The sequence below is a fragment of the Hippocampus guttulatus genome, chromosome 2 (assembly GCF_054856545.1).
Source record: "Hippocampus guttulatus isolate MCC_2025c chromosome 2, RoL_Hgut_1.0, whole genome shotgun sequence".
Lineage (NCBI taxonomy): Eukaryota > Metazoa > Chordata > Actinopteri > Syngnathiformes > Syngnathidae > Hippocampus > Hippocampus guttulatus.
In genome coordinates, this window is record NC_141262.1 from 19,210,332 (window position 1) to 19,224,984 (window position 14,653).

The window sequence follows — 14,653 nt, forward strand, 5'->3', positions numbered from 1 at the left end:
TTTTTTTTAGGGTCCGTAACCACACCTCCCGCATGGGGTTTTCGGCGAACGTGATTAACTTGCTTGAGTAAAGATTTTTTTTTAATGTAATGGTCATAGAAAAAATGCATTTATCACATCGGTGGTCAGAACAATTGATTGTGTTGTTTGTTAGTTTGTTTTTTGGTCGTTGGGTTTGGGTCACGTGCGGCTCCGTGAGCCAATGGCATCACTGGACAAGAAGCAGAAAGTGGGTTTTGACTTTGACAACAAGGGAGTACGAGTACACTGCTTGACAGCACCGGACGACCCAAATATAATGTACGTAAGTAAACTATATCCAATTTAAGTCCACCAAGTGACAGTTTAGCTTGCAGGCTAGCATTAAACACATTTTAGGTTGCTCGGTAGCTTGGCTTGCTCATTCTGAACATTTATCGATGTTTCGTTGTTGGTGCATTACGGAGTCATTTAATCCACTGATTTATTATGAATGGACTGTCGCTACCTTCGCGGTTTAAAACAGAGGGTATCCATCCCTAACTCGCTGAAAGCACTATTAGGATGGGCAAAAGTCCACGATTGCCTTGATGTTCCCACGTTTTACATTCTAATTTTCAGCGTCCGCCTTTTTTTTTTGTAAATTCATCAAAAAAAGGGACAGACTAAAAGGCTTAAAGTAAAAAAGCTTAACGTTGGTTGATGACATTAAACTACAACTAACCATTATCAAAATTCGCATGCATGTCTACTCAAAATATCAAAACAATTAAAGGACATCTGCACAATTCTTGTCCTACAAATACTGCTACTGGTCACTTTAAAATGGTTCAATGATTTTCTGCACCAACTGTACAACTGTTATAGTATTATATTCTACCACTGATCACTTTAGCTCTGCTTGATACTTTGCACATTGTCTCACAGTTATCACGGGGTGGTACCACCGCACTACGGTTCACTTTCGTTATTCCATACTTAATTTTTCCATACTTATTTGTCATGTCCTTGTTTATGATGATGCTAATGCAGCGTGTTATACCGGAGACAAATTCATTGTGTGTTCAACATACTTGGCCAATAAAGATAATTCTGATTCTGATGTTATTTATTTGTCTCGTAAGACTTGAAAAGACCTATTATTTTTCAATGCACACAGGGGATGCATGCTTTAAATACTGTATAGTCAAGTGATAAGCCATCTTTTAGTGCGAGGGTTTTGAGGTCAGGCCGAGTGTCAAAAAGGTCACCCTAAACACTATTATCAGTGCGTGTTTTACGTTTGGATCCCTGTGTGGTGTAATGAGAGCCACTCAAAGGACAAACTTCTGTGTTTGTATCGAGCATTCAAAATTGTGAATTGTGACTGACAGAGGTGAATTTTGTCCCCATCGCCTTTGTTTTGATTTCATTGTTTCTGAAATCAACAACGCTTCTGACAATGTCATACAGACGAATCTTACAATTTTTTTATCGTTAAGTATCGGCAGCATCGGCTTTGCTTTAATTTCATTGTTGATGGCTTCTGACAACGTCATACAGACGATTCTTAAATTTTTTTTATCGTTAAGTATCGGCAGCTTTCATGAGAACCCGATGGCTTATTATAAGGCGGGTATTGGCTCGATACTGAGGTATCAGTACTTAACCATCTCGATTAAAAACAAATAACCGTCCCTCAGGAGAAAAAGTGGACAAGAACGGCTGGATGACAGACCCTGAGGTTTCTTTGTTACTGCACTGCGCAGCCTGGCGAGGTCTGCGGCAGTCCCAAGTGCAGGTGGAGCTGTCTGAAAGGTAGGGTCATCAAGCACAACTTCATCGAGGTCAGTAGTGTTCGGATCCACAGACGTGACATGGGGGAAAAAAATAATTGTAGCCAAAATACTGTGTAGGAGCAGCTACAGATGTGTTGTCATTCATGGAAGAAATATCAGAATTTAAGTAATAAAGTCGGATGTGATCTTATAAAAACAAACAAAACAACCCCCCGCCCCCCACCATGAATTATTACCCTAAGGCGGGGGTCGGCAACACGCGGCTCTTTAGCGAAATCTAGTGGCTCCCTTGAGCTTTGTAAAAAATGTTTGAAAATGAAAAAATATTTTGATAGTAGGCTAATATAGCTCTAATATTCATTTCCCGAACCGCTTAATCCTCACGAGGGTCGCGGGAGGTGCTGGAGCCTATCCCAGCCGTCTTCGGGCAGTAGGCGGGGGACACCCTAAACCGGTTGCCAGCCAATCGCAGGGCACACAGAGACGAACAACCATGCGCACTCACACTCACACCTTCGGGACAATTTAGCGTGTTCAATCAGCCTGCCATGCATTTTTTTTGTGGGAGGAAACCGGAGTGCCCGGAGAAAACCCACGGAGGCCCGGGGAGAACATGCAAACTCCACACAGGGAGGCCGGAGCTGGAATTGAACCCGGTACCTCTGCACTGTGAAGTCGACGTGCTAACCGCTGGACTACCGGGCCGCCCTATAGCTAATTAATAAATAAATACAGTATATATATATATATTATATATATACACATACACACACACACATGTGTTGCAGCTCCGAAAAAGGAGAGCTGTTTTTTTAAACATACACTTTATGCTTTTAACAGTCTTGACAGACACATCTGTGTCTGACTCCGTGCCTTCTCTCTTCTCGTTCGACTCGAGAGGCGTTCAAAGACAGCCTCCGAAAAACGGAAATTAATGATCATTTCACTGACACTAAGAAAGCGAAAATAATACACCAAAACAAAAAAATCAAGCGAGGAAATCACAAAATAAATTCAATGGGGGTGTTTGTGAACACACAACAAAGGAACGAATCACAAACAATTCTGAGACAGTCCAGTCTCCTACGTACATACAGCATGTGTTTCCTTCATTGTAAGTTTTATTGAAGGCTTTTATTTTTTTGCGGCTCCAGACATATATTTTTTTTAATGTATTTTTTATCCTATATGGCTCTTTAAACATTTTGGGTGACCGACCCCTGCCCTAAGGTACAACCGTCAGACAGACGCCGCTCTCCAACGTCACATCGAGGAGGTGTGGACAGCGCGGGTGTCCAAGGAGCCGTGGCTTTTTGATGGCGCCAAATTCCGCCTGCACTCTTTCCACGTCGCACTGCCTACTGCTCAGCTCTCATCCTGCACTCCATCATTCCAAAACCTAGACTCTAGACACAGTCCAGCAAGTGCACCACTGCTCACTCTGAGGGTGGGCCTCACTTCGTATAAAGACTACCTGGGCACCAACTGGTCATCCCGTGCAGCGGAGCTCCACAAACGTGGGGAGGCCGAGTTTGGCAGCAGCCAGGCGCTGCTGGCCCAGCCTTTAGGAGTGGGTGCCGTTGTGTGCACGAGCGATGGACAGGTGGTGTTCATCAGGAGGAGCCAGGAGGTGGCTGAGGCAGGTGGGAAACTGGACCTTCCCGGTGGACACCCGGAACCAAAGGTGAGGGGAAGCCTTTTCACTGGTACAAGCCAAATCTAACGGAGATGGAATATGTCAAATAAAGTGTTATCACAGATTTTTAAACAGTCGTTTTTGATGGGTTTTACAATTTTGGTTGTCCTCAGGTGGCGTGCGAGCGTCTTGGTGAGGCCAAGATTGACGTGAACCTGCTGGAAAAGAATTCGGAGGCTGTCGCCGCCGAGCTTTTCTCGTCTATTTGTGCTGAGATTAGAGATGAGGTGGGTCTTTTTTCCAGTCCAAAGATGTAGGACTCGGGCTGGTGTGTAGAGACGATCATTCTATGGTCATTTTATTGAGTGACTTTTTCCAACCTGTCTTTCAAATACAGGGTGTCCATAAAGTCTCTTTACCATTTCAAAAATTTATTAAAAATGCAATTGATTAGATATTTTATTCAGATTTGTTATATTGTATTCAGCATTTATCAAAGTTTTTTTTAACCTTCTATTAATACACTTCTACATGGGCACCATTAGTTGCACGAACCACATCAAGACAGGCATAGCCTCATCAATTGTGGCAATGGCATCAGTAATCCTTTGCTTTAGGTCAGTAATGTCCTTTATCTTTGTTCGATACATGATATCTTTATTAAAAGAAGTAAAAAACCCATTAATAAACGCTGAATACAATAGAATAAATCTGAATAAAATATCTAATCAATTGCATTTTTAATAAATTTTTGAAATGGTAAAGAGACTTTATGGACACCCTGTACTTTGTCAAAGAAGCATCAATCACAAAGACACAGAAAAAAATGATCAGAATCAGCTCATTTTGAACAAAGGCCTTTTTTTGTTCCGACTGTTCTTGTCTCACTCGTGGTAAATTACTGAGATTATTTGAAGCTGGAACTTGTTTTATCGAACCACAGTGTGAAACTCTTTCAAATATTACAAAATACAAACGTATACATTTCAGTCGGAACCCACTAATGATGCACTCTAAGCAATCGTTTCAGTATTTTATATCCACACACACACACACATTTAAAAACATTGCATTTCTTTGGCAAATGGAGGATGCAATTCACAGAAACACTTTTTGGCAGACTTGCATGTCATTTTAGCAATAAAAATGTTTAGGTTTTGGAGACTTTTGATCCGAAGCAAGGTCACTTAGCCTCACCTGTGCAAGTTTACATGAGAAAAGATCGAAAGAGATCTGGAGGGAGCCTGGAGAGTTTGACCAAACAGAAACACGGATGGCCGAGCCATAAACTTGGACTGCCTGTTTAGTTATGTCATTTATTTGAATAAATGTATGAAGTATCACCCTTCCACACATTTGGACGAAATAGGAGGCACTTACTTTCACATTACCGTTGAATAAAAAGCATTTATATTATTTCTGTGTAAGATGATTCTAGTGAATGCTAGGATAAAAGTTGGGGTGGGTGGGGTGTTATCAGAACTAAAGTAAATTCCAGAATTGGGGTGGCGTGCCTTTGAATAATATCACTGTCATTTGCTTTTTCTATGAATTTAAGGGAAAAATATTTAAAATGAGAAATCTGGTGGGAGATGTTATTGATACAGACTTATTGCTCTTTCCCTTTATGTTCTCTTTATTTTTACTAATAAGCATTTGCCAGCAGGTTAACATTCCTTTGAGTTCTCTTGGAGAACCACTGCTGATGGGCATGATCTTGAATCACACGAGTGCCGGAAGACCAAGTGCTGAGTTCTACATCAGGTATACTCTCATTTGAGGATGATTTTTTTTTTTTTGCCACATTACAGAAAACTAGGCAGTCGGAAATGTCTGTCCAGGACAAGTCTGTGGGAGCGTGTTCATGATATTCCAACTCTTGGAAATGTAGGAAAATAAATTATTCGTGTAAGATGATGTCTTTTTCAGGTTCGTTGTTGTTGTACAGATGACACATTTTATTATTGGAGGGGGGGAACCACAACCCTATTTTTATATACAGTGATCCCTCGCTATATCACGCTTCATTTATTGCGGCTTCAGTGGATCGCATTTTTTCCCCCAAAGTACCGATACTGTATTCAGAAAAAAATGCCAAAGGCCTCAGAGGTTTTGTACATGCCTGTACGCATGATTGGTTCCCGGCACGACGTCGACCAATGACAGCACGAGTGGATTTATCCCGTGAGCTAATTGTCTGTGCATTTTCGCAGCCCGCCCAGCACCTTCCCTTGTGTCTCCTCACGCTGTTAACTCGTTCGCCTGCCTCTCCTCATCAATACCGATTAATTGTCTTATCATAAACACATTGGCTGCGCGGGGATAGCTGGCCTGGAGCTAGCTGGAGGCTAACGGTGGCTACACTGTCAGCGCTTAAAGGGAGAGCTACGCCACCAACACAAGTCTCTTCAAGTCTCTTGTACTGCTGTAGTCTTTGTCTCACATATGTAAAGTATAATCGCTGCTACCCACGTACACTTACACAAACATTCCTAGGTGGGGAGCCAACCCTCCTTTGCGGGTTTTAACTTATTGCGGCAGGGTCCCGGGCCGCATTAACCGCAATAAGTGAGGGATCACTGCCTAAGCATGTTTTCTCCAAAAACAAGTCTCAATTTGGTTGTGTAACATTAAGACTTTTTGTTCTGGAAAATAGGCAACTTTTTAACAGCAGCTTATAGGGTTGGGAATCATAACCAGGTTCCCAGTAATTCAATTCATTGAAATTATTTGTTTTCTTGGCTGGTCACTTGTGAGCTGAGTGCATTCAACAAAGTTGGTGCACTGTCTTGACAAGTGACATAAGGCACACGTTAATGTTGTATGAAAAATGAATAAATGTTCAAGTTAGTACAGCAGATTTTCCCATGTTGTTGTGTAACATCAGATTTTTAAGCGGCGTTGCAAAATTTTCTAGTCAGAGGTGGAGAATGTCCACCATCCCAGTGTTCTCTGTCCTCTCAAGCATTTTGTCCCGAGATCTGGCAGAATAAAAGTTTCACGTTTGTCTTTGTGTCCTGAGTTGTTCGCTGTCATCCGACAAAATCCGAGAGTTATACTGGAAGGGAGGAGCAGAGGCCAACGAGTCCACAGACATCGTGTTCCTCAGCCGAGCGGTGAGAAATTATTTTTAAAAAAAGATGCACAAAAAACCATATTGACTACGTTTACATATTCCAAACAGGAGACGTTGCGGCTGGACGGAAGCAGCCCTATGTGGCAGGAGATGTGTCCCTCCGCTAAGGGAGCTGTGCTGCTTTTCCAGACAGTGAAGCCTGAACGGTTGTGATTTGATAAAATCTTATTTAGGAGCATTCAAGCTTTGAATCCACATTGTGTAATTAAAAACCCAATGATCAGAAAAATGACAGTTTTGTCCTGAAATATTTCAACACTGATCCAGTCTGACTGGCTGATTGTGACTGGTGCTTTCCTTTCCATATCTGGTTCATCAGTAGCCCTCATAGCCACTGGCGTAGTACAGGGCGTGGTCATGATAAGGCACAGTCCACTGTGAAACGTAGGACAACATAAAATCAGTTCTGATTGCATGCTTTTTAAATCTGGTGATTCTAAATTAATATGTACTTACATGTTGGCCCCAGCACTGCATGTTATTCCAGCCTTAAGGAAAAGGCAGAAATGTAACTTTACAACATAAACATACATTATGGACAAGAGTATTTAAGTTTTCCTTTTTGCAGCTACAATGACTCCCATCCACTCTTCGAAAATGTCTTCAGTGAAGGATTATGATTGATATTAAGGCAGAGTTTAAACTTTATGATTCTGAATTTGAACCAATTTTAAGTGGTTTGCAAGTCTTCTCGGTAAGAAGTGGTGTATAAATTGCTTTTACAGTGGCCCCTTTCAAATGAATGGAAATGCCAATCGGTTCCAGCCCCACTTTTTGCTACCAAGTCGCGAGTATGCAGGGGTCCACTGTATAACAATACTCACAGGCGTATGTATCACTGGCGTCAGGCAGAATCCTCGATTCTCCAAAACGATTACTTTTTAGGAACACAAGAAAATGGCGTGTGTTGAGTCACTAATGTTGCATCGTCAAAGAGAGCAAGGGGACAGAGACAGTATTGATTTGGGGGAAAAAATAAATAAACGTGAAATTAGCCAACTTTGGACAAGGTTTTGGCCCAATGCCAGAGATCGATTCTTTATCCTCTGCAAAGAATGATTAAATTACTGCATCTTACTAAGCAGTTGTGCGTCTTCTTCGTGTACATTCACATTTCTGTATTATACTGCATCCTGGTGGCCAAGGCGCATGCAAACAGAAGACCCACAGATTCACCTATTTACAACCACCCCCCCTAGCCCTCAATGTTTTTTAAATTTATTTTTGCCCAAGAATTGGAGGTTTGCTCCACCAATGTATTTATAATGGCCAAAAATGATATGCCGATTTTTGTTATTCGTAGACTGGCCTTGTCCCAATTTTCCCATGAATAGTAAGGGTCCACTGTTTTGTCTTGTACAGACATGTTGCTGCACCGTTTGTGTTTAAATATCAATTGATTTGCCACAACATCAGGACAATTTTTTAGCTTGTCTATGCTATTTTGCATTCTGAGTTGGCTTTAGCACAGTGCACTTTACTCAGGCGATATATAATTTCTCAAACGTACTTTTCATTCTACTTCCCCTAATCCAGTGAGGTGGTAGAGGAGGCCCATGCTCGTGCGGTCTTTTCTTCAGCAAATACTTCTTCGGTTTCTCCGGTTTGGTAACAGGAGGCAGCAACCGCCGGGCCTCATCTTTATACTCCTGCAGCAGCGTCTGTGCCACATCTCGCTCCAGCTCCACATAGCGTAATTCGTCCAAGACATCGCCGAGCTGCTCGGGAAGACTGCAGCTGACTACAAGGAAGGAGTGGTAAAATTTAGGAAAAGCTGTTTTGGCAGGACTGCTGCAAATCCAGGCCCACCTTGGAGTTTGAGCAGAGCGGTCTCGGGAATGTTCTCGCCATCTTTTTGGCGCTCCGACAGTCGTCTTTTCCACTCATCCGCCGAGGGGAAAAGCACCACTGCTGCACGGCGTCCAAAGCCAGAGAACAGCTGCAACTTGTAACGCTGCGCAGAGAAGAGAGTGTTGCACTGCGAAAACAAGAAAACACAGGAGAATATTGCAATATTCCAAAAAGAACATGGACACTGTGATATTCCCGATATTATTTATTGTGATGGTACCAAATCGAAATGCATTTTTAGGAGAAAATGTAATGTAAATATACAGTATATAAATAATACTGCAGAATGGAACTGAATATCCTGCTTCAAGTATGAATACATTAATCAAAGCTTTACTAGAAATAAGATTTTTTAAAATAGAAAACCATTACGAACTATATCCATGATCAGTGGAAGGCTTTCTCAGCAAATATAAACATTTGACCGTACTGTATTGGGATAAATACAGTACAGTCAAACAAAAGTAAATCCAAGTAAATAATACAATATCCTTAATTTGTAAATACTAAATGAAAATATACATCTATTCACAGGCGGGTGTTTAGAATATTAAAAATTTGAATATAATTACTAAAAACAAGGTTTTTAAATTATTTTACTTTTTTAAGGTGCAAAATGTCAAACAATTTAATACAAGAGCTAAAAACGTTCTCAGCTAAAAAAGAAAACTGAGAAGCTAATTAAATAAATAGTGATAAAACCTTTCTTTGAAAATAGACTACGGATTAATTTCAAATATCTATCATCCAAAAAGGTTAGCTAAAAAGAAACAGGAGAAGACAAAGTATTGTAACTTTTTTTTTCATGATTATAAACACGAAAGGTTGTATTGGAACTTGAGGGCAAGGAGATCTGCTGAGCCATATTTTTGGCACCCAACCCCTGCACGTCTGTTACGAACTGAAACCTTACCTGGTCCAGGATGTAGTTGCCTGGCGTGTGAGCGGCCATTTTGATTAACTCGGTCAGACACTGGGCTGCCTGCTGTAGCCGGCGCTCCCTTGCACCCCCGCTCTAAAACGTGCAATTATACATGTTTGAGTCACTTGAAGGAGGCTAGTGATGGGTGTGCCACGTGAAGGTTTTACACTGACCATCATGCACGAGAGAAGCTCCTCCGTGCCCAGCAGCTTGTAGTTTTTTTCTGGGTGCTGCTGAATGTGAGCTCTGGCCCAGTGACTCTTGCCGGAACCAGGGAGACCCACCATCAATAATACCTACACAGTCACAGATGGAAGTACAGACAAGGGTCAGAGCCCTGCCGTGAAAATCAAAATAAGGAAAGTAATGGATGCCCTCCAAATGTTTTTGTGAATGGTCTAAAACAAAATATGATCTCAAAACACTTTAACATCAAGCACCACATGTGCGTGTGTTTGGTGGTTACAAAAATCTACACACGCCTGTTGAAATGCCACAAATGCGCGATACATATAAAATGGGACTAAGAAAAACCATTTCAAACTTTTTCCACCGGTGATGTGACCAATAACTTTTTGACAGCGATTAAAAAAAAAAAAAGAAATACTTTCAAGAGAGGACAAAAAGATATACCACTGTTGGTCAGGAAACACCTACTAAAATATCCATCCATCCATTCATTTTCCGAACCGCTTGATCCTCACTAGGGTCGCGGGGGGTGCTGGAGCCTATCCCAGCTGTCTTCGGGCAGTAGGCGGGGGACACCCTGAATCGGTTGCCAGCCAATCGCAGGGCACACAGAGACGAACAACCATCTGCGCTCACATTCACACCTAGGGACAATTTAGAGCGTTCAATCAGCCTGCCACGCATGTTTTTGGAATGTGGGAGGAAACCGGAGTACCCGGAGAAAACCCACGCAGGCCCGGGGAGAACATGCAAACTCCACACAGGGAGGCCGGAGCTGGAATCGAACCCGGTACCTCTGCACTGTGAAGTCGACGTGCTAACCACCGGCCTACCGGGCCGCCTCCTACTAAAATATCTGGACTTTATTTGAGATTATTCAGAGGAACTGTAAGTGGTGACAGCTGTATGCTGATTTACATTTAAAATGTGCTTGAGTGTGATTTCTTTCTTCTGATCACAGTCACATCCCCAGTAATAGGCAGAAGTGTGCCTATACCTGCGGATGCAAACATTATCTCAACTAATTTTTTAGTCTCTTGAATTCAGTCATACAGGGTATAGATTCAATTAATTGTTGAGAAAAAAACCAACCGTCATCTTTACTTCACAAAATTTGAACAGGGTGTTGAACATTTTTAGATAGAGTACCAATCAAAAATTTCAAAACACCTTAAAATTCAAATGCCTCAAAACAATAAGAGGTAAAGAAATTCAAGCTATTATTGCCTGATGATGCAGAGCTGTGAACTGAAAGTCATTCCAGATCATAAAGATGACTGAGAAAATACCAAGATGTGCAAAGCTTTTATCTGAGCAAAAGATGCATAGTTTGAACAATCTAAATGATAAAACATTGTGTTTTAATTTTAAAAAAATTGTTTACCAAATAATTACATCAATATTTCTTCATAATGTCAATGATGTAAGTATTGATATATAATTCAAGAAGTTTTTAAATAATAATCTGCGAATCGGAAAAAGATGGAGGAAGACTGTATTTTCGAATAAGGGTACACTGCAAGCTTTCTAGTGATCTAGTGCTAGAAATTCACCTCACTCTGTGCTTTGGAGCTCGGCGCAGACGCATGGCGATGCCTCAGCATGGCGGGGAGTGCCGCCAGTGTGGTGAAGCCCGGAGGAACGGGATACCAGGGGGGAGCCGTGGGGTCCAAAAGGAAGCGAACTGCACAGCTCTTACAGATTACATGAGGGAACAGAGCACAGCCTCCAAGCTCGGAGGCTTCCAGGGAAAAAGCCACACCCAGAAAACGGCCATTTTTGTGGAAGGAGAGTTGAACGCCGCCATCCGTGGAGAAAGACTGGGGATGAGATTAGTCAGGATTAGTGCAAACTAAAGCACAGTACACCCTCATACTCGGGCTGGGAGATTAATCAATATCATAGTCGAGTCAGTGTTGCCAACTTTGTGATTTGGTTGCTATATTTAAAGACTTTGCTAACCTCTCATTTTGAAAAAAACAAGTTGACCTCACCTGTACAACTCTACATTAGGGGGCACGACACCGCTTATCCTCACGAAGGCCGTGGGCGTGCTGGAGCCTATCCCAGCTGTCTTTGGGCAGTACGCGGGGTACACCCTGAACTGATTGCCAGCCAATCGCAGGGCCCACATAGACAAATAACCATGTGCGCTCACACACATCTAGTGACAATTTAGAGTGTTCCATAAACCTGCCATACATATTTCTGGAATGTGGGAGGAAACCGGAATACCTGGAGAAAACCCAAGCAAGCACGAGGAGAACATGCAAACTCCACAAAGGAAGGCCCAAGCCGGAATCGAACCCTGCACCTCTGCATTGTGAGGCAGGTGTGCCAACCAGTCATCCACCATTCCACCCCTCTTAAAAACAAATGCATTTAAAATGTTAATTTATTATGGATCATGTTTACATACATTTTTTTGACTAAAGGGACAATTTTCCAAGAGGGAGCACTTGTTTTCATATGATTTGTAATGAAAAAAATATCTGCTAGTATTTCTGTTTTTTTCTGTGACAGTTGATGTTGGGAATACTTTCAAAGCTTGTTTAACACCAAAAGACAAAAAGAAAACAAAAAGCAAAACTTGGTTTGAATTGGTTGTCATTTGAGAGCAGTCAACACACACTACCTCATATTTTACTTGTCAGGTGTGGAGTCTCACCTTTCAAAAACCGCTCAAGATGTTATAAATAGGTATGCGTAAACCCCACATAAATGTGTGGAGCAAGAAAATTTTCAAGGCTGAAGTCACTCACAGCATAACAGCCGATGATGTCACCTTCACAAAACGGCTCTCCAAACTCTTCTTCTCTCCCACATGTCACTTTTCTCGCACGTCCATCATAAGCGAAAGAAAGCGCATCTTCACCTGAAGACAGAAAAAAAAAGTTTCAGAATTGGTATGTCATTTGCTGTCTGAACGAACTCAATTTCAATACTGCATGTACTATGTTTCACATGAGTTAAGAAACTTCTTTTCAAACATAACTAGGTTATTCTTTACATATGAAACGACTATGATAATGTACTATCCTGTAATAATATGACATGTTAAGTCATTTTAGTAATGTTTCTCCCTAATTTGCAGATCCCATGATAATTGTCTATGGAATATTTGACAATTGGAAATGCACCTTTACTACTTTATTAATAAAATTCAAGGATTTCAATGCATTTCCTCGCTTCTTTCATGAATCAATATTACTGGTCTCATTTCATCTGTTATGTTTATGCATTATTAAACAATTGAAATTGTCACCTAATAACTTTTGAAAAGTAGTGCAGATTATTTTTGAGTGACAAACTAAAACTGACGGTCACAACATTTCTGACGATAAATGCTTACCCAGCAGTAGGGATGTCTGGACCAAGGACCAGCCTATTCGGATCCCGTAGGCCTGGTCGCTCTCTGAGCCATCCGACTGAGAGCTCAATAACCTCCTTTCAAGCCTCACCTCGAAGCCCACCCTGCCTTGCGACACACCGTGGGTGAGCCTGCATCCAGACCACAGGAGAGGAAATCTGTCCCAGAATCGTGGCTGACCGCAGGCGCCGTCAGGGCCCACTTGAAAGTGCAGATGACTGTCGTCTAAGTGAAAATAGAATAGGATAAATGAGGCAATGTTATCATAAAAGCAGGTTGAAAATGTGTGTAAATTGCATTCATGTAAATACCCACATGAATGCAATTTGAGTGTATCTTCATCTTCCTCTTTTGCCTCATCTTCCTCCAAAGGACCTTGTGGTAGTTTGGCTCTGGTGGACAATAACAACATGTTCATTCACACTTGTATAAAAATACCCAGTATCTCATAACTACAAGACAGTCATGCTAACCACTAGGTCACAGTGCGGCACCCGCCTCCTAAAAGTGCTCTTTTTTAAATCACATGCTCATCCTCTCCATTACCTTTTATATCGTATCTCCTCTTTAAACTCGTAAAACGCTCGCCCTCGCACCTCCTCTGCCGGTTCCAGCTCCATCTTCTCGGCTTGACAGTCATCAACATTGGGTAACGGACACCTCGGGATGCCTTCAGATTCTGTCTGCGTGGAGGAGTCGGAGAAGTCTTGGGTCCGGTCCGCCGGTGCACATGGCAGCGTGGCACTGGCTGGCTCTGCGTGGGAAGTGGACAAAAGTAGGGAGGAGGAGGCGGAGGCCACCACTGTTTCCGGGGTCTTTGTGATACCTGGCACAGGTGGGGCAGAGGGTTGAAGTGAAGGTGGAGGAGGAGGAAAAAGTGTGTGCACAGAGCCACTATACAGTGCCAAATGCAGTGTTCTTCGGCATATTCACAAAATAAAATAGTGGTTGATTTGTCTCTTTTCTTAAATCAGGACAAAGCGTTAGCTAATATACAAGCTTCACTTTTACACCAGTTGGTGGTAGTACTGTAGTAGTGACTGAACTGACAACCTATTATCCATTGAGACACAATTTCAAAAGTTTAGTTACCAGCGTATTCCTGTTACTGATATACATCACCTCAAATTACAGAAGTATCAAAAGTATTGAGAACTTAATTCGGGAATCGATTAAGTGAAAATTTGGTTTCGGAGACATCGATATTTCAGTATCGATCAGCACATAACTGCACTTCATATAAATCCGTGTAATAATTAAAGAGAAGCGAATTACCTTGTCGTTGAACGTCCTGTTCGTGTATGTTCCCTCTTTGACCGCCGTTGTTATCCAGTAAAGACCATAAACGCTCCACAAGTTCTACCTTCAGCCCCCGGCTGTCCAAACCGGCTTGGTTAAGCCTCGACCGCAGCTCAGCCACTTTAAGCTTCTTGATGTCCGATAACTTCATGGTTACGAGTATATAAAAGTGGAGGTGGAATTCTATCGTTTTGGTGTTATTTTTGTGGTCAAAACAAAACAAAACAAAAATAAAACAAAACGATGGAGATTTCAGTCTTACACCAAAACAATGGTTCAATATGGAGCCTCGGCACCTGATTGGCTGACACGAGCTCCACCTTACTTCCTCGTCTCTCCCGTCTTGCAGATTTTACACGTTTCAAATGTTTCCTGCCACTACGCGACAATAAAAGTAACTACGTCTTGTCGATGTGAATTAAAGCTGGAATGAAAAACACAGTATGTGATATATTGAAAGTAGACCTGCATTCCATTTTTTTCTTATTTTTGT

General features: G+C 41.9%; 2 protein-coding genes across 5 annotated transcripts; one reads left to right on the forward strand and one right to left on the reverse strand.

Moving 5' to 3' along the window:
* Nucleotides 1-144: 144 nt before the first annotated feature.
* nudt22 (nudix (nucleoside diphosphate linked moiety X)-type motif 22) lies at nt 145-6,761 on the forward strand. Of its 2 annotated transcripts, none has more exons than XM_086100837.1 (7): nt 145-300; nt 1,662-1,776; nt 2,988-3,441; nt 3,567-3,680; nt 5,060-5,157; nt 6,416-6,509; nt 6,578-6,761. In XM_086100837.1, exons 2-7 carry the CDS (start codon nt 1,688-1,690, stop codon nt 6,680-6,682), a joined length of 954 nt encoding a protein of 317 aa, XP_085956963.1. In that variant the 5' UTR covers nt 145-300; nt 1,662-1,687; the 3' UTR covers nt 6,683-6,761. The 2 variants fall into 2 exon arrangements, with proteins under 2 accessions (XP_085956963.1, XP_085956973.1); XM_086100847.1 differs by having other exon boundaries at nt 198-304.
* LOC147208811 (heterogeneous nuclear ribonucleoprotein U-like protein 1) lies at nt 2,859-14,445 on the reverse strand. Of its 3 annotated transcripts, none has more exons than XM_086100826.1 (14): nt 14,137-14,445; nt 13,408-13,687; nt 13,177-13,253; nt 12,844-13,086; nt 12,254-12,366; nt 11,045-11,311; nt 9,476-9,598; nt 9,294-9,395; nt 8,339-8,507; nt 8,040-8,270; nt 7,354-7,406; nt 6,986-7,017; nt 3,549-6,904; nt 2,859-3,476 (listed from the first exon to the last, which is right to left on the reverse strand). In XM_086100826.1, exons 1-13 carry the CDS (start codon nt 14,309-14,311, stop codon nt 6,709-6,711), a joined length of 2,061 nt encoding a protein of 686 aa, XP_085956952.1. In that variant the 5' UTR covers nt 14,312-14,445; the 3' UTR covers nt 2,859-3,476; nt 3,549-6,708. The 3 variants fall into 3 exon arrangements, with proteins under 3 accessions (XP_085956952.1, XP_085956935.1, XP_085956944.1); XM_086100809.1 differs by having other exon boundaries at nt 8,339-8,483; nt 14,137-14,443; XM_086100818.1 differs by lacking the exon at nt 7,354-7,406 and having other exon boundaries at nt 14,137-14,443.
* Nucleotides 14,446-14,653: the final 208 nt, after the last annotated feature.

What these genes read in the sequence shown, in the direction of transcription:
- LOC147208811 (XM_086100826.1), bottom strand. Translation starts at nt 14,311, where the DNA reads ATGAAGTTATCGGACATCAAGAAGCTTAAAGTGGCTGAGCTGCGGTCG. An exon ending in GCTCCAAAGCACAGAGTGAG is followed by an intron (nt 9,599 to 11,044) that starts GTGAATTTCTAG and finishes GTGACTGTGTAG; the next exon opens with GTATTATTGATGGTGGGTCT. An exon ending in TGCAGTGCTGGGGCCAACAT is followed by an intron (nt 6,905 to 6,985) that starts GTAAGTACATAT and finishes TACGTTTCACAG; the next exon opens with TGGACTGTGCCTTATCATGA.
- nudt22 (XM_086100837.1), top strand. Translation starts at nt 1,688, where the DNA reads ATGACAGACCCTGAGGTTTCTTTGTTACTGCACTGCGCAGCCTGGCGA. An exon ending in CAGGTGGAGCTGTCTGAAAG is followed by an intron (nt 1,777 to 2,987) that starts GTAGGGTCATCA and finishes CCCTGCCCTAAG; the next exon opens with GTACAACCGTCAGACAGACG. An exon ending in AGTGCTGAGTTCTACATCAG is followed by an intron (nt 5,158 to 6,415) that starts GTATACTCTCAT and finishes TTGTGTCCTGAG; the next exon opens with TTGTTCGCTGTCATCCGACA.